The 19069-nt window shown below is 41.1% G+C and overlaps 1 protein-coding gene across 1 annotated transcript in view; it reads right to left on the bottom strand.

The window, feature by feature from the left end:
• The window catches only part of shank3a (SH3 and multiple ankyrin repeat domains 3a), a 130219-nt gene that overhangs the window by 13434 nt on the left and 97716 nt on the right, over nt 1-19069 (bottom strand). Inside the window, exons 17-20 of the mRNA XM_070906865.1 lie at nt 4636-4711; nt 2265-2347; nt 818-942; nt 432-567 (exon numbers count right to left, since the gene is read on the bottom strand). Of these exons, the coding sequence (XP_070762966.1) occupies nt 432-567; nt 818-942; nt 2265-2347; nt 4636-4711 (420 nt within the window). The remainder of the gene's footprint in view (nt 1-431; nt 568-817; nt 943-2264; nt 2348-4635; nt 4712-19069) is intronic.

The raw sequence follows: 19069 nt of genomic DNA, 5'->3' as shown, positions 1-19069 counted from the left end.
GAGCTGAGTAATGGCGAGCTTTGGTTGACATGGAAACCACATGAATTTCCAGCAGGGAAACGTGGTAGAAATCACCTTTACAATGGAAACACACATATTTTCCCTATAAGTCCAATAAAACCAACTTACATGTCTCCATTACATTACAGTACAATTCACTGTCAAATAACTGAGACATCCTATGAGAAATGACACATGCCATGCTGAAATCCCTATGAGCACATAATATACATTTCACATAATATATACACACAATATAGGCACATTTTCATATTTATGTTTTTATAGGTGCATTTTTGTGACATTTCACATTATAATTATTTACATTTATTACATGTAAAATGTAATATCTGACATGTGGAAATATAAATTTAACATGTACTTCTACTTAAAAGGGGAGGGCACAGAGGAGTTTATCGTCTGGTCTTTACCTTTCTTGCGAACAACTTCCTCAGATTCAGGTTTGCGTGTGACAGACACCACCTTCATCAGTAGCCTGTTGCCCCCTTGGCGGATCAAGGACACCACCTGCTTATGGCCCACCTTTACTACATTCACCCCGTTTACCTAAGAGAAAGCACACACAAACTTCATACTTGTTTTTTACAAATCATGTCTATTCTTTATCGAGCAGAATCTCATTAATTCAAAACAATAGAAGCTAGAACTATTCATTATATCTGCAAGTGCACCATAGGACTGTACAGAATCCTGCAGTTGTTAGTTTTTCTTCTCTGTTCAAGCCCATCAACAGCATGTTCAGCAATGAGATTGATACAGACACAGAAGAAGCAAGTGAAGCGCTGTCCTTAATCACCTCAATGAGAAAGTCTCCTGTCCTCAGACCAGCCCGCCAGGCCACTCCCTCCACGTCCACAGACTCCAGGTACTGAAGGGCAGGGAACGCTGGGGTGGGGGTGAACTCTTCAATGGGCGTCTCGGCTGAAGAGAAACACACAGAGAAAACCCGCCCAGAACAGAAAGTGAAATCTATAGCTTCCTTTGACTCATTTTTGCTTTTCTAATAAGTGAGATTGCCAATGACCACAACAAGATCACAGACACAAAATGCATTACATGCTGCAAAGCATATTTGGAAAATGTTGGCTGCTGGTTTAATTCTGCTCTATTTTTATTTCCTTGGAGGCAATGATAAATGTTTCAAAACTTTCCTTTTAGCTTTACTAAAATGGTTTAAATAATACATTTACACTACGTTTAGTTCTGTTCGTTGACTGAAGAGGATATTAGGCAGGAATACTAGTAGCCCTGAGTGGATGTTCTTCTGTGGCCTGCTGCACCTCAACGATATTATTGATACACATAGTTGCACACAATCGCATGCTCACACGTTTTCTACTACATGCATGTACACACACGTACATACACAAGCACACTTTTAGTGAGTGCGCTACCACAAACTCCATTTAATCTTGGAGCAAATCCAACTAAATCACTGACACATGAGTTCTCAGAGGACCACTGAGTGAACTGCAGTGTGTGTGTGTGTGTGTGTGTGTGTGTGTGTGTGTGTGAGAGAGTGTGTGAGTGTTTAAGGGTACTGGGGAGTAAAAGACAGAGTGAGTAAGTAAAAGCAGGGTGAGCCAAGATCCATGGTAGTGAGTGATGGAGCAGTAAAGCACACTCAGACTCCCGGCAAAGGTGCCTGAGAGGGGTTGCCATGGTAACCAGCCTGAGCAGGGAGCTGGCACGTGCATGAGTGAAATTAATTTGTGGTGATGGAGATGAGTAGAGAGGCGATTTCTGTGTAAAAATGCGGAAGGTATGAAAGTGATAAGGTGAAAATATTTTGAGAGTATAATGGACAGGAAGGAGGTGGAGGAGAATGGAGAGGAACAAAAAACATGGACAGACAGTGCAAAGAGGAGAGGAGGGGAGAGAGGACTGTGCCTCTACTAAAGCTGAACGCCATGTGTGGCGAACAGATGGGACAGCTAGCCGACAGCTCAGCCAAGGATGACGCCACCAAAGGGGCTGCACGCGCTCAAACACACACACACACACACACACACACTCACATTCACACATGCACATATACTCACGCACAGAAGCCTGAGTGCTGAGTGTTGACCAAAGCTGGTTGTGTTGTTGACTCACACAGCAACAATACAGACTGAGTCGTACTCAGTGACTCAGATCAACAAACTACTTCTCACATGAAAACTCTCGCACGTTGAAAACAGGTTGGTAGTGAATGTGAATGTTTTGGTAAAGGTGTATGTGTGTGTGTGTTTGTATCTCACCTTTGGCTCCCCGCAGGACAAAGCCAAACCCCTCATTTTCTTTCTTCTGTAAAACAGCATTCTTCTCCTCTATGATATAGTCACTGTGAAAGAGACAGCAGAGGGAGAGCACGTATGAATCCAACACCATCGTCACACACACAAGGAGAGAGAGGGGCGAGAGGGAGGGCAGAGAGTAAAGAGGGTCGGCTGGAGAAGCGGGGGGGGGGGTGACAAGTGGGACGAGATGGCAGCACACACACACACGCACACACACCTGTACTGTATTTCCTTTCCTTTTAACTAATCAAGTTAAAAGCCAAGCAAGCAACCACCGCTCAGGATTCCCAGGGGGTTGTAGGAGTATTTTGACACACACACACACACACACAGATAGAGAGACAGTGAACAAGAGTGAGAGTGCGAGAGTGAGCAGAAATAGAGTCCTTGTGATTGAAGTATCTTTGGGATAAAACCTAAGAGTGAATCAATCTTCTGGCTGATCCTTCAGATGAGACTGCAGCTGAGGAGGGCTTCTGCTAAAGAAACTGACAGAGATGGCTCAGATTCAATATTATCCCGACTAATGACTGAGTGAATGGGAGGCAAAAGTAAGTGAGCAGTTCATCAATGCCTGATTTTGCTGTGTGTTGAGGGTGGAGGCTATTAGATGGTGTTAACCTATGCTGCTCTGCACACACTTAAATGTATGTATTCTAGCCACGTATCTGTGTCCAAAGCCTGTGAGCCAAAACCAAAGCTGGGTTAGTAAGGCACGAAACGGCAAAGAAATTGCGGAGTTACTTGTATATTCCAGTCTTTTCACACCACACTTTGACCGAGGGGACTGCTGCCAATTTACAGCCTGAACACCCTGACAAAAGAGCCTCGAGTTTTGTAGTATTTTGTGATTTTCAGCATTATCAGTCATCTCATCACCTCACAGCTGAGGCAGATGTAGAGAGCTAGTGTTCAGGTTGCAACTCAGTAGGCGGCTGCAGTCTCCATTAGCTGAGTTACACTCCACTCTCTCTGACTTACCAAGGGCACACAGAGCTCCTGCTGCTGGAGCCAGGAGACCCGTAACAAACCTTTCTGCAGGAGGGAGGTCAAAGGTTTGGTTTCATAAAAAGCTATCCATCCACTTTTGTACCAATTATTATGCACAAAAAACCACAACTAAGATGCTTTGTTTCAGTTCAAACCCTTTTATCCACTACGCTTTCATCTCTGCTCTATGCCCCAAAACGCTGCATTAATGCATTACGCTCACTGTCCTTGTTCAGAATCTCTATCCGCCTACATAACTCAATAAAGAAAAAACACTAATGTAAGACTCACAATTTAGAATGGTAAGTGTTTCCTCAAAATAAACCTGTCCTTTGACATTTGTGATTCTAATATTCCTCAGACTGCAGTTCAGATATCCATCTAAGAAATAGTACAATGTAACTTAATACATTTGTCCTACCTGGGCCTTTTGCTGGCATGTGCAACTGGTATTTTATTCAGACACTCATATGTTGTATCTGCCCCCTAAAACCTCTCAACAAGAAATGTATTATTCTATATCTATTCTGTATCTATATTTTCTATTTCTCAAGGTCTCAACTAAACTATATTTGGTTACTGCCTGACTACGGTAATGCTAATTCTGTAAACCTGGAGCTCTAGTAACAGAAGTGACATCTAATCCATCTAAAACCTACAATGCAAGAACCCGACATTTTATAAAAGGCTGAGAAAGTGGGTGGAAACAATGCTCTCTCAGACTAGCACAGTGTCTCAAACTGACACACTGTGGCATTAAAGCTGGAATTTGCATCATAACAAAACCACACATAGCTTGCTACTCCACTCTCTGCAAACCAATTTGATTTAGAAGAGAGAGAGCACTCACACTGTGTACACAATGAATGCCAGCTTGAGACAGCGACGACAAAAAGAAAAATAAAGACATGGACTGAGGGTCAAAAAATAAAACATTAAACAGATTGAATAAGAACATCTTGGCAACAAATCATAGAAATAGGAAGCACAAAACCATGCATGTGCCCACATGCATGCATGTAGAATATATATTATGCACGTGTACGCACAGTGCACAGACACCCACACATACAGACAAAAACAAACTGTTAAACAGAGTTATGCAATACAATTTCAAGTGTATTTCACAATTAGAACTGTGTGCACTGACAGCCTTATGCCTTTAGATGGCAGCAGCTACATAACACTCCAATATCTTCTCACATGCACTTCATTACCCCCGTTCAGGTAAGGAAGCAGTCTGTGATATGACCGACCGATATAGTTGGTGCAGTACAGTATACACTAATACACATGGCCTGCACAGTGCAGTAGCATGCGAGCGCAGGGAAGGAGGCTATACCTGTATGAGGTGAAGTTGTCGTAAGATCCCACAGTGTAGTGTCTGAACAGTCTCTTAGTGCGGTCCTCCCGAGTCTCTGTAAAACAGATTAAAAGCCTTTTCATCTAATCAGACAATCCAGTGCCTCCAAGTTCTGCATTAATATTCTGACATCAAGGACTGAAAACATTTTAGAAATTAATAAATGTTTTCACATTGGGTTGAAAAAATGTATTTAAGTTGTCGATTACTTATCTGGTAAGTCTGTACACTTAATTTGGGATTAAGTAGAGTAATTTAAATTGTGAACAGTAAAGAGAAGAAATAAAACACAGCTGGTGTTGATTTACACACACAGAACGATGAAGAGTAATGCCATCAAATTTCATATCAGAGGAACTCTGATTACAATTACTCACACATCATCCAAGGATTACACTCCTAGTGCAGTGCAGTGTGTTGAAAGCAAGGTCAGCCACATTTGCCAGTGTGTGGTGTTCTTGCAGCATTTTGTCACACAGTTGAGTAAATGAGATGAATCTAGAAACTTCCCCGGAACGCACTGCTTACATTTGATTTAGGAAAGACAGAGTTTAGTTTTTGATAAATCCTTACAAATCCCCAAATGTCAAGGCTGCTTCCGCCCCGGCTCTTAGCATGTTGGTTTAAAAATGTCAGCATAAATTTAATTCGGTTAGTACAGAGAGGAATTAAGCTACCACAGAGAAATAATTATCATTAGCATGCTTCATTTATCATAACCTACCAGAGTATAATTGTTCCATGGTAATTTGTTGTTTTTTGAAACAGTAAAATAATTGCATAATTCTGCCTTTAATGTGTTTCAAATGCACTAGAATGGGAATGTGTTGAGCTTTCTAATATAGTGTGTGCGTGTACAGTATGTATGTGTGTGGTTCGTGTCAGCATGTGGGTGGATTTATCCTATGGGAGTGCTGATAGAGATCGATACCCTCTCCCCATCCCAATAATACACTGCACCTCCACTAAACAGCAATCTGCTGACTTCACAGCCCAAGACCCTTTCAGGCCACTAGAAAGCAGAGCTGTGAGAGTGAGGGGCATCCTGGTAGTGAAGTGAGACACACGGCATGAAGCCACGAGTCTGACTTGTAACCGTGGTCACCCCCCCCCTTCTCTGTTTCCTGTCACTTTTTACTGTCTGCTATCTAATAAAGGCAATATATCAAGCTGTTTGAGATATCCCGTATATGTGTGTATGAGAAAGAAAGAGACATGTGAAGAGCGAAAAGGGAAAGAGATCAAAGCAAGTGAGAAGGCATCCTCAGATCCACTTCGGCCTGTCCATCTGACTGTGCGTGTGAGTGACAGATTGTCAGCTGAAGCTCTGATAACTGCATCCACTGACACTTGGTGACACACCAGAAGGGCAAAAGATAAATTAAAAAAAAAGAGATTTTGCAGTCTGTTCCAAATCCTCAGTTTTTTTTTTCCAGAACTCTGAACTATCATCTTCAGCTCTTCCTCTCTCTCACCTGCCTTCTCATTTTCTTCATCTGCTTTTCTGTTATTCTTATTATAATGTTGTTTGTCTGCGCTGTGTTCTTCGTTCTCCGAGAGCACTGCTGTGTGAATCTTAATCTCTCTGACTCTTACACATTCCTTGGTTTCAGCATTACAAATGTGTAGCTTTCCTCTTCCCTCACTGTAAGTGCCACACTCACAGGAAGGAGGCTGTTTTAATGAAAACAATACAAAACCAAGCTCTGCCTACAGTATTTGATAACAAGGCCCATGTCTTCACAGAGCAAGAGCTTCAATCAGTTGGCCAGTGAGTCACCTCCTGGTCACTGGCTGTGAATTTGACTTGTGGCTTAGTTGAAAGGAAAATTCTCCCCCAAAATATTTTTCATGGTTAAAAAACAACTTTTGGTGATCCAATTGCCCTGTCTGGGACTATTTCGTTGTTAGGTGGTGTACTTTTGTTATATTCATGCATTATCAGCCACACACAGTCAGACATGTCAGGATATTTGCAGCACAGCCACAAACAAGAGCTTGACAGCTATTTGGTACTGAACGTCAACATCAAACGTCAAGTTTTGGGTTCAGTCTATCAGGAGAAGAAAGCATGCGATTCTTTCTACGGTCATAATTTTGCTGCTGTGTTCAATAATACAGGGAAAAATTCAGCTTGAAAAGCTAAAGAGACACCAGTTTCTCTAACAGCATCATCTGCATTCAAGGGACATGTGGTAGAAAATTACTAAAGTTGCTGAAATGTGTAAGTAAAATGAATAACTCAAAAGGAGCATTGTGATGTTTGACGTTGAAGAAAGCTCAGCATGTCTAGTTATCAAGATTAGAAGACCTTGGGGTGTCTCAATTTCTCGAGATATGCTGGATGGAGACTAGATTCTGTTATTTAGACCAGACTGCCAAGAAGAGATCTTTGTGACCTTGTTTTCTTGAGTCTCTAGTCTATTGAAAGTGTTTTTGCCAAGCAAAACCTATGTAGTCACTGTTGTTTGCCCCTGATGCCAGTACTTTAATAAACACATTCATTAAGTCAACGGAGGCTGATTGAGTGTTTCTTTATTAAAGACCTGACCTGAAAGGATGATGTTATTCATCAGGACACTTGTCTTACATTTTATATACTGAAACATCTCTCGCTGTCTTGCCCTTACTATGCTATAAATGACTCCTCTCTCCACTTACACAAACAAGCCACAACTGACTGCAACAAGTTCATGCCTGTTCTCGGAGGATAGACAAAAGTCATTCTGGGAAATGTGTGTCAGAACAAACTACAAAATCCACCGGACTTTATATTGTGGAAATAAAAACCTTTAATTGCTCAACTGAGGAAATCCTTCAATTGGATAAGATGTAGTTGCGCAGAGGGTATCTTCCTTTTGGCACCCACTTCCCTGGACTGGGTTTATAGGTGAGTTGGCGTACAGCCGAGGTAATGATGGCAACATTGTAAGCAGCAGAAGTAAGTCACCGTCCCTCCCCGGCAATCAGAGTGTATTTTTTTAGCTTTCTCTGATGCCAAAAGGAAGCCCAGTGAATTGTTCTTAATTTGCTCTGGCATCTTACAACGTGGATGACTGAGACGACTGTACACAGACATGAAAAGTGCAAAACCACAAATAAAAGGCAGGTTGGGGGAAAGCAAAACATGAAAATGAAGTACGACGTTTCCTCACAAAAACATGAAAAAAATGAAATTGATCAAGAGTGTGTGAGTATCAAAGAATGAGCTGTGTAATTAAGAATGAAGCCGGGTGAGTGGGTGTTTTTGTGAGGTTATCAGTTATAAGAGGAGGTAAGGGGGAAAAGAGAGGAGAGTTGAGAGCCGTTTGGTATTTTGTCTGTGTTAGAAGGTTACTAAAGACTTGGCATTTTGTTAGCACTGGATGTCAAAGGGAAGTAGTGATGAAAGAAGAGGTGATATTTGGGGAGAAAGTTGTAGATGAGTCAGCACTTCTCCTGCACATTCAGGAGTCTTGTCTTTTACAGCCTTCACTCAGCTTTCACACACACACACACACACACACACACACACACACACACACACGCTCATTCAAACCTCACACATCATCAAAAAGCCCTCACTTCAAAAAATGGACAAAAGAAAAAGAAAATCAGCCAAATTCTGGATAATTTGGGGAGCTGGCGAGTGTGAATGTGCACACTGACAGTATATTGTGTGTATGAGAGGTATATACATGTGTGTATGTAGAGTATGTGTGTGTGCCTGCGTGCACACCATGTGATACCAGATGCAGTCTAAGAGTGTGAAATGCAGCTCATTCATCACAGATGTCATCTATTTTGTACAGCCCAGGAGCATCTAAAGGCAGGGCCCTGATAGCACAGATAACCTAAACTCCACTTCCATCTATCAGGCGCACACACACACACACACACACACGCACACACACACACACACACAAACAGGGATCGAGAGTCAGGACAAAGGCCGTCTACTGTAAGTATCGGCTATTGTTTAAGAAATAAAAGATGTTTTAAACCCATGCAGACCAAGGGAGCCAACATGTCCAACTTGGCAAAGCATCTGGGCATTTTTGCCTTTATTGGATAGTGATAGTTGGAGAGTGACAGGAAATAGGGAAGAGAGAGATGGGATGACTTGCAGCCAAAGGCTCGGGCTGGAATCGAACTCAGGCTGCTGCGGTTTATATACAGTCATGTTAAAATAAAGCACATTAAAGGATTACCATCTATTTTCGAGTATCACGTCAAAAGTGGCAGTTGGTTGGCTTTAGACATAGTGTCGCTGTTTGGTTATTAATGTCCAGATGATTCAGTTCCTGTTCTCCTCCAAACCACTCACACAATATCGAAAGAGCAACAGTTCTTTCAGACAAACAAAAATACAAAAAAGAAATGGTGGTGGTAATGGTGTCCTTCGAAAAACAATGAAAGCACATGAAATGTACAATGGAAACATTTGGTCTAAGTTAAAGTATTATTTTGAGCTGCTTGCTGATGGACCGACATAGATATGACACTATAGGTATGATGGATACTATAGATAGAATTAGCATTTCTTGAATCTCCCCTGTTTCTTTCACAGACTGATATGACGCAACAACTCCTCCGCACCAAAGCTCATTAAAGCTTTTACATTTTCTGTCCAAAACACCTGGCGCTTATTGGGTCTTTCCTGGGTGGAATTCTCTGCTGCAATGGAGGTGATGAATTTCACATTTCTGATGACAGAAAGTGGGAGTAAAGAAGAGAGAAGGCACTTTACTGAAGCTTTGAAGCTTTTCAGCCACTTGAGTTGAGCATTCAAGGGTTCAGGAACGCACTAGGGGCACCTGCTGGTCAAAATATTTTACAGCAGGCAAGTACCTGCAGTCCGGCTTACACTTACCTATGACAAACAAGTTCCAAACATAAGGTCATATGGTCTGAGAGGTAACTCATTTATTGGACAAACCTATCCTGCATCATTAGAGTTCAAAAATCGACCAAATTCTGGGGACTGACTTCAACTGATGCTACTCTTCAGTCCTGTTGAAAGATTTACTTACAGTATCTTTTCTGGCAGTCATGAAGCTCATGGAGCTCATGAGTCTCATAAAGAAATACCTGGAGGTGAGTTATTTTAAATAGTGCTGGAGTCATCATAACAACGCACAGATACAATCAGAGGAAGGAGACAATATGTTTCAATAATAGTAATAATAATAATAATTCACGAGTTGCTTATTCATATCATATAACCCTGTGGCTCATCTGCTTTGTGTTAGCACCGTAAACAGCACCAGACTTAACCTGGAAGCAGACTGAGGCCCAGCTATCTTGGTACAGTTATTTGATCTAAACCACAGTTTAACTGGCAGCATTTTACTGTCCAGGCCACATAGTGTGACTGATAACTGATTCCTTGGAGGTGCAGTGCTAAAACATCTTGTAATAACTACTTAGGACAACACATTCAGCTAAAGTAGTTAAAGTTACAGTAGGCAATATCATTGAATTATAATTTTGGTTTTTGTATTTAGTTGTTGAAAAAACTGGACCAGGTCTGAATCGAACAACCAAACAGGGTAATCAGGGGTTCTGTGTTTTGATTCCTCTTTACCAACCGTTCTGATTCACCTTCTGTAGAAGCACTTGTTTGTACAGTGTCGATGTGATTGGCCAGTTACGTGCTAGCTAACCCTGATTGGTTGTTTGATTCAGACCTGGTCCAGTTTTTTTTGTTTAAATACTAAATACAAAGGGGCGGGTGCTCACAGAGACACATTTTTTTAAAGGAGCCCTTCAATTAGATATTGTTAGTGGCATGCAATGGTCAAAATTCTTTATTTCAACCAAAATTGTAATTAAATAATATTGCCTACTGTAGCTTTAATTTTAGTAAGACTTATTAAAGCACTTTCCATAATGAGTATAAAGGCCCAAGTAATTTTTTATTTTGCTAACCATGGTAACAGTCGGGTACAGTAACTCCAAACCCCCCCCCCCCACAAGGTCATATTTTTCTTCTCAGCACACATGACTAGAAATCTAGACTTTAGTTTTCTTTTGCACACAATAGCACTGATTTTTCACTACCTTCCAGAGACAAATGCTCTGCCTGATCTACAGACTTAATGTGGTATTGATTGAAAGGTTTTGTTTCTATGTGTCATGAGCGATAACTCATCCATAAAAATGTGAGAATAAGCTGTTTGTCTCTTCTCGCTGGTGATAGCTGTGAACACAGTGTTTTATACTTGAGACGAAAGCATATTTAGCACATCAAGCTATATGTCATGCGGTAACATTGCAGCTCTTTCTGCCACTCTGTTAAACCTGCTACATCTCAGAGAGCTCTGTCGTAAACGTTGCCGTCTTAGCCCACAGTTCTTCTCCATTTTGGACAGATTGTAACACCTTCACTGTCCTTGTCTGAAGGACGCAAGAGCTACATCACATACACACAGATGCACGGAAACACAAACCAACACACACACACACACACACACACACACACTGTCTCTGAACCTTGCTGAATGAGAATTAACCTATGCTGTTTTACTACTGATAAGAGCTGCAGACAAACATGCACACATCCACTCACACAAACACACACTTATCAAGTGAGCCTCATTGACTTTTTAATTCTTTCCTTCCACACCCCCACTCATCCCTCCCTTCCTTTCCTCCCTCTCTCTCTGCCTCCTAATTCATGTTGTGCATATTAACCTCCTAAACTAGGTGGATAGAAGACTAAGCAGGGGGGCGTAGTAAACTCAGAGGGCTCCCTACACCTTGAATACTAAAACACTGTTTAAATGAATCAGAACAATGCTGGACTCTGATGTGACAACACAGCCTGTGAGGAGATGCTCGTGGCAAAAAATAAAAAATAAAGACAGAATCATCGTCTCTTTCTCTCTCTTTTGTGCTGTCACACAATGTGCCTGTCGCTCCACAGATCCAACAGGGAGCTGCTGGACCGTGCAGGTGGATACAAGGCACATCCACACAGCACAGAGGACAGAGCAATGTCTTCATTTTCTTTTTTCCTCTTCATCTTCCTGTGTCTAATCCTGATTTCCCATTCCTCTACCAAACGATTCTTGTATAAGACTTTAAAAGAAAGGTGAATTATTTTTTCATTCCTGGATAAAATTAGTCATGCTCACAATAGGACAGTGTGATAGAGAGGCCACTGAAGGAAGAGAAAAATCAGTACAAAAGAAAGAATTAAAGCAGGCTCTGTATCAATTTAATCTTTATCTATTGTGTACATATAGGAGATTCAAATAAACCATGCACATGGTTTGGAGTTGCAGGATAATATCCAACATCAAAGGTGACAAAACTTACTTTTGATATAGGTATGATGCACTACTAAATCTTTTCACCAAGCCATTTGTCTGCATACATGGACGTGAGAAGGAGAATGTAGGGTAGCTTAATTAACTGTGAAATTGAGGGTGTCAGAACAAAAAGAGAAAGACGGAGAGGAAAAAACAGAAAGAATGTTAGAGTGGAAAGACAGGGAGGACAGTAGATGGCATCAGACTGACAATGAAAATATCTCCAAAAGTTAATAACTCTGTATCCTCCCAAATAGCCCTCATTAGTGTCTTCCAAAACAACCCATATGACAGATCAAGAAATGAATTGTTCACATTAATAATTTTCTGATCTAAAGTTATTATAATAATCATTTTATGAAATCATTTTTGACACTAAATTGTCTACAGTTTTTCTGCATTAACTATTTAAAGTATTTACATTCTGTAGTTAGCTCTCTATATAGTAGTTTTTATTTTGGTGGCAGAGTCCGCCACCCCAGCGCTGGATTAAAGTTTATAGCTATCAAACGCATGAGGAACTCACAGGAAACAGTGCATGCATGTAATCTGTAATTTTATCTCATTGATAACAGCCTGTTTACTGTTCGGTCTCTTTACGCCTCGTCAATGGCACCAGTAAACAGCACTCCATCAGAGCTGCTTGTCGGTTGGTCGAATAGCTTCACAAACTCCCTGCAATTATTTTTGACTGACTACTTTAATAAAACAACGTGAGTTTGTTTGGCTGTGCTGTAAACAGTTACACCAGTTGCTCTTCTGTTGTATTCCTGAAAGAGTAGCTGTTTGCTGCCCTCAAAATTATGGGACCTGTAGTATTAAACCGTAAGTGCTGTTAGCACAGTAACCATTGGTGTAACTAAATCAACCAGGACCGAAATCTTAAGAATTACAACTTTAAAGGAAAAATTATGGGCATGGCTAATGTTAGGGAAAGCTGTCATAGCTGTCATCATTAAAACCAAGAGATGACGTGAACTGCAGTTTCTGGTGTCAAAGTTACACACTTTGAGTTAACATGTCGTAAACATAAGCTGTTTCATGTGTTTGAACAAACAACCAACGCTGTCATTTTTCTGGTCTTATGCAGCTGATTTAACTTTTATCTGGCGAGCCTTACTTACACCAAGACTTACTGTCTAACAGAGGAAAGAGAGAGGGAGTGAGGGAGAGCAGAGACTGTGTCTGAATATACACTCAACAAGGCGCTTTGATCAAAGTACAGACTAAGCCAATGACATGCTTTTAATAAAAAAGAACAGGAGATGAGATGTAATAATGCCAGCACTAAGAGAAAAGAAAAGAGTTCATCAAAGCTATCAAATGTGAGAGCTGGACAACGTTTTGCCCAGGCTGTATACATGAAGTGATTAAGAGTGATGGCATTTATTTGATAATCATGACATATCTATATTAATAAAAAGGGACACACCAGTAAGAACCTTCAATTACAAACATAAAAACGTTTCCATTTGTGGAGCAGGGCAGGGCTGAGATGAAGAAAAGGCAAAGCATAGCAAGAACAGAGGAAAACGTGGACAAATGATCTTCCATTATCATCTAAGTGGACATTGAGAAGACCTTTAATGAGTTCTTTGTTGTAAAATATTTATTTGACAAGCAGTGAAATGCGTTTTTTTTTTGTTGCACTGATCAAGCTGTTAAACCCTAGTCACTTAAATTTGTAGTAATTCACACCCCTTTCTTCTAAAAATGGAAACGTTTGTATGCTTGCAGATGAACACTATTCTTCTGTCTTTATTACATTCCTCCTTATGCTGAGTCATATTGTAAGTTCCACATATTTACAGAAGGGGGGTATTTATAGGTTCTCCTATAAGATGACATTTTAACATTACATGCAGTATGACCACAAGTGAGCCATCTGTTTGCCCTCTATAGTAGTCGGAGTGCAGAGAGTTGTGGACAGGGAGTGACTTACCCCAGTACAGTTCATGACATGCGGAGTTTGGTCGCTCTGCCTTCACGACTGTTACCACCCCGTCTATCCTGCTACACAGCACAGGCAGATCTGACACCATGACTGGACAACAGTCCATTTTTTCAACACTATTTCTACAACTTCCTCTCTGAGACTTTGACAAGCAGGTCGTCCTTCCACCCTGCCACTGGTCCGTCTCGCAGCTTGAATCAGTGAGAAGAGCCGGGCCTGGCCTCCCCCTAATCCTTGCCTAGAGACGCATAAAAGCACTCCTGAAACTTCCATTTTGTGTAGATGGTGATTCAAAATTCCTCAACACCATTTTCATGTAAAAGGACTTCCAGTTTTCTTCCTTTTGAGAGTGAAATAAGACTTCCTGGGTGAGTAGCACTGAAAACTTTCTCTGGTCTCTGGTCTTAATGTCCCGTTCTGTTTCAGCCTCCAGCAAACAACTCCAGCATATATTTCACATCTCTGCTTCTCTGCTGTCTTTCTTTCTCCTCCTCCTCTTCTCCCTCAGCATTGGTTGGTTTGTTGAAGAGCCTTCAGAGAGCTCGTTGTTACCGTGTAAGTGTCGGAGGCAGAGACCAACGGCTATAAATATCTACTCTCTGTCAAAGTGGAATCCTTGAATAATTCAGTCAAATTCAGACAACAAAAAACAACTATTGTACAAGCTCTTCAAACACTGTGACAGCTCATCACGACACGCCTTTGAGTCAAGGTCAAGACAAGCTGAGATGCACTCAGACAAACACAGACACAAACACACACATTCTAGCATACAGAAGGGAAGCAGCTGGAGTGTTCAGCACAGGAAGAAATGCAACACTGAATCCTCAAGCTGAACTGAGTGTACTGAATCATCAATGTCACTGATCGAATCAGGAGCCTTATGCACGGGAACTTCCCTCCCTGGTGGCTGAAAGCGTCGTTGTCAGCTCAGCAGTATGACATACAGTATGTTAGGTCCTGTTTTACGCCCGAGCATTGTGGTGGTTCTAGTTGTTCATACCATCTCTCCTCTCGCTCCCTTCATTTCCTGTCCTTCAACCACCTCTCTACTGCCCACTAAGTGGGAAAAAAAGAGACAGCGAGAGCAACAGAAACAATCATGTCGCAGATCGGTGGCTATTTAGCTATTAAACTGTAAGCACTGCTTATATAGGCAGAAAAAAACATATGTGATTGTGGCCACACACTCCACCCATAATAGGATATGATCAAGAATCTTTTATCAACATTGGTTTGAGAATTGCGTTTCACTCAGGCTCACAAGATAAATATGACTGTATGTTCAACTAGCAGTTACCAGCACTTACAATGCTGTGTACAAAGCCTCTTTCTTTCCAATGCTTACATATGACCAATAAAAAAAGTTTGAACCAGCAACAGACTGAATTTACTTAGAATCCGAGACCGAAGAAAGCCAGAAGGAGCGCTGTAACATTATGGCGTCTGTCTGTATGGATGTGCCTTTGAAAACGATGATTGCTTGGCTTAAAAACAAAAGAACTACATATTCAGTTTGAACTGAACCGAGCAAAATGATACAAATAAAAAAAGAGATTTGTTGTTTCCACTTTCCAACTCTACAACAGGAGAGTGAGGGACTGATGCTGAGAGAGAGAGAGTAGAATATGGTGCCCTGGTGTAAAGGTAGGCGTGTGGTTAGTCAAGCCCAGTCAGAGGGATGTTTTACAGCTCTGCCAGGTAAGTTGCTGTGTGTTGCCACATTTTTTAGGATGTGACGCCAGACAGTAAAACACAGTAGCTGTCAAGTCATGGCAGTGAAAGAGTTTATGTAAATAAAATGATTCAACCAGCTGTGTCTATAGATTACTTGTAAAAACGACTACTTTCATGACTTTCATAGAGAAATGCCGTAACCTGAACCATGTGTGTATGTGCTTGTTTATTTGTGTGTGTGTGTGCAGGTGACCTGCTGTCATCCAATGCGACCCCTGTCAAATGTGATATGTCTCTGCTCCACTGTGAGACCTGCTTCAGCTTTGATTCATTGTTCAAATAGCATCGCCATCTATTATGATTTGATATGGATCTGTCCTCCAGAGTGAGAGAGATGGCTCAACACACTCGACTGACTTCTGATGAAAAGTACAGATAGTGGCCATCACTCTGCTGCGAACAAACAAACACAACACCCACCCACACACACACACACACACACACACCTTGAGATGTGTCACTGTAGGACATAGTTTTTTATAGGGGTAAACGGCAGGACTCCTCTTGAACTGCCAGTCTGTAACACTGACTCAGCTAAACTTTAATACCAAAGACATGTCTTCCAACCTGTGGTTTATTCTCTCTCTCTCTCTCTCTCTCTCTCTCTCTTTCTAATAAGATGGATTAGTTGGCTATGCTAATCTATCTGCTGACTCCACACAGTATATAGACAATAACTGAAATGTGTGTGCGTGCATAAGTATACACAAGAAAAAAAGCCAGTCCATTTGTATGCATGTGCACACATACTGCTCTGTGGTGTGAACATTTTGCATACTCACTCTGCATTTTACAAGTCGACACAAGAGAGTTAGTTACTGAACTCACTATCTACGTGATTTGCAATCTGGGCCTGTACGGACAAATTTATCGCACCATGAGGAACTTAACTGAGAGTAGTTTGTCACTGAAAGGTAAATGCTCTTCTGTTAGTTATTTTTATGAGCTTGCTCGGTTTAACCTTTGAAAACACTAAAACTGCAGACTGAATAAATCTGAACAATAAGAAATGAAATGTAGAATTGCTGCAATGATAAATCACAGCAAAAGATGGACAAGGTGACCGTGAGAGTACAAGTGGCTGGATGAGGGATGAGGACACACTGGAGGATCAGAACAATATTTGTGTTTTTCTTTATACTGAAATGAGTATTGTATTTATTTTCTATGGAGCAGCTTTTTCATTTTTCCATCATCACAGAACTGGTCTCCATGATTAGACTGTACTGAATCAGAGAAATGCCATAGATCAATTAAGAAGGTCCATTTAAATGACAGTGTTATATATATAATATTATAAATAATGTATTTATCATAAAATGATAATTCTTATAATTATGTTAAACCCGGTAGGCAGATGTTGACTTCTAAAGAATTAAATTTTGTCTCACTTAAAAGCTTATGTTGAGGTGACATCAAGCAGTTCTAAGAAGGCATAAAATAAAAGGGGAGAAATAGCAGTGATTTTCTATCTCCTCCACAGCAAGCTGAGGGAAAAGGTGTGATAGGAAAGAAGCTAGTGTTACCAACATGTCTTCGATGTGACTGGCCTTGTTAACACACAAAAACATTCATATTCATCCTGTTAGTGTGACGCTCTAGGTGTGACGGGTGGAGATTGGAGCAGTCCTTGAAATGCACTTGACAAACTGAAAAAACAAAACAAAAACATACAGTAGCAAGGAGAGATACAAAGATGAAAGAGCAGAGAAAGAAAGGGAAAAGGAGAGCATGTGATGGAAAAGAGAGAAAGAGTTGAAGTTGCCAGGTTCCTGTCAAATAGGCAAATGCTCTGTTAGCCGACAGATCACGTAGCTTAATTCTAGATGAAATATTATAACTGTGTGAGAGTACTGAGGAATTAGAGCCAGCAACACATGCCTTTCATCATGAAAATAGTGATAATAATGATATTCTAAGACACCTGAAGTCGTGCGGATTAGCTGATGAGCTCCAACTATCCATTTTCACAGCTGAGTGATGCATCAAAACAACTGTCCCACCACCACTCAGAATTCATCCAAAGGCTATTTGGTTTAAGCTAAGGAAAAAGCATCCACATGTGGCTCACTGTCCCCATGGACTCTTCTGGTCTGTCTGCACTCATCTCCGAGACTGACATGACATTAACTGACATTAATTATTAAGTTAATCTATCTTTCGATATCAAGCCTTTGTATTTAAGTCTCAAGCGTGTAGTATGTTGTCGCATGTGTACGGAGTTGTCACTTGTTTCACATGGGGTTTATTGCAGCTATAGTTATACAGTTATACTAAACTATGACAAGAATGTTTCTAACCGATGCAGACATTTTAGTAATATACAGGAGGTTTAAATACAGAAGGCTTAAATTGGTGCAATTGCAACATTAAAATACAGCCTTCAGTATCCATCTTTTAAGATGACAATATGAAGGATGTTTAACTCATTGTGAAATAGCATCAAAAAATGTCTACCACAGGCTTCGATGATGACTGAAATCCATCATTGTAGCAGCAGTAACTATTGACCTTGCTTCCTGAACATGAGTGGGGAAGAAGCTAAGCTACAAAAAGCCCATACAGACGCACTGCTGTGGGGGAAACTATGCTGATAGTTCCGCAGTTTAGACCAGATGACTCCCTGTATGATCCCTCACCAATCCATTGCACCATCTCTCTATCCCCGCTTACCTCTCTCTTCCACTCTACCCCTCCAACTTGCTCTGCCCATGTCAGTCTCAGCTGCCGCAGCAACGCTGATGTTTAAGCATTCTGTGGGAGTGCAGACACACTCCAAAACTTCTTAATGGGCAGGCTAAAAATAGCTCAGGCTGGATCTGACTGGGCTGATTCATGCGGCTGTGAGTCATTCAACTGTGCCGTGGTGTGAGGAGAGCAAGGGAATAGAGTGAACGAGCACAAAGAGAAAAGAAATAAGAGTTTGCACGCTTGTTAAGATATCAAACCATTGAGAAAATCAAGCATTGCTTATCCCATCACAGAGAAAAATGTGCATTATTATGCCATGAGTGTGTGTGTGTAAATGTCCTTAAGGACATATAAGGCTGCAGGGCAATCTAAGAAAAATTAAGGCTAATATAATGGAAACTGGGACAGGTAAAAATGTATAGCTGTTTCATTCACCGTTTGGCAGAATATTTGGCTGTAGCAAGGCGATTTCTCATTGGGGCATAGAAGGATGGGGGGTAGGGTCTTTTTCGGCTGGAGGGCTGTAAGATCCCAACAGATTGCAGCCAACAGATTAACAGTCCTATTGCTGAAAATGAGTGGCCCCTGGCAATTTGGTAACATCATTAGAAAGGGAAGAGCAGTTCATATTCACATCATTATCCCCTCCATTACCACGGGTAAACATCTACTATTAACCCCCACATACAGGCCAGCAGCATATGTGCTGTGTATGTGTTTGAGGGAATGGGGTGTT

Source organism: Enoplosus armatus, chromosome 6, assembly GCF_043641665.1.
Source record: "Enoplosus armatus isolate fEnoArm2 chromosome 6, fEnoArm2.hap1, whole genome shotgun sequence".
In the NCBI taxonomy this organism is placed as follows: domain Eukaryota; kingdom Metazoa; phylum Chordata; class Actinopteri; order Centrarchiformes; family Enoplosidae; genus Enoplosus; species Enoplosus armatus.
Note: the sequence above shows the minus strand (reverse complement) of the source record. Positions and strands in the feature narration are given on the sequence as shown.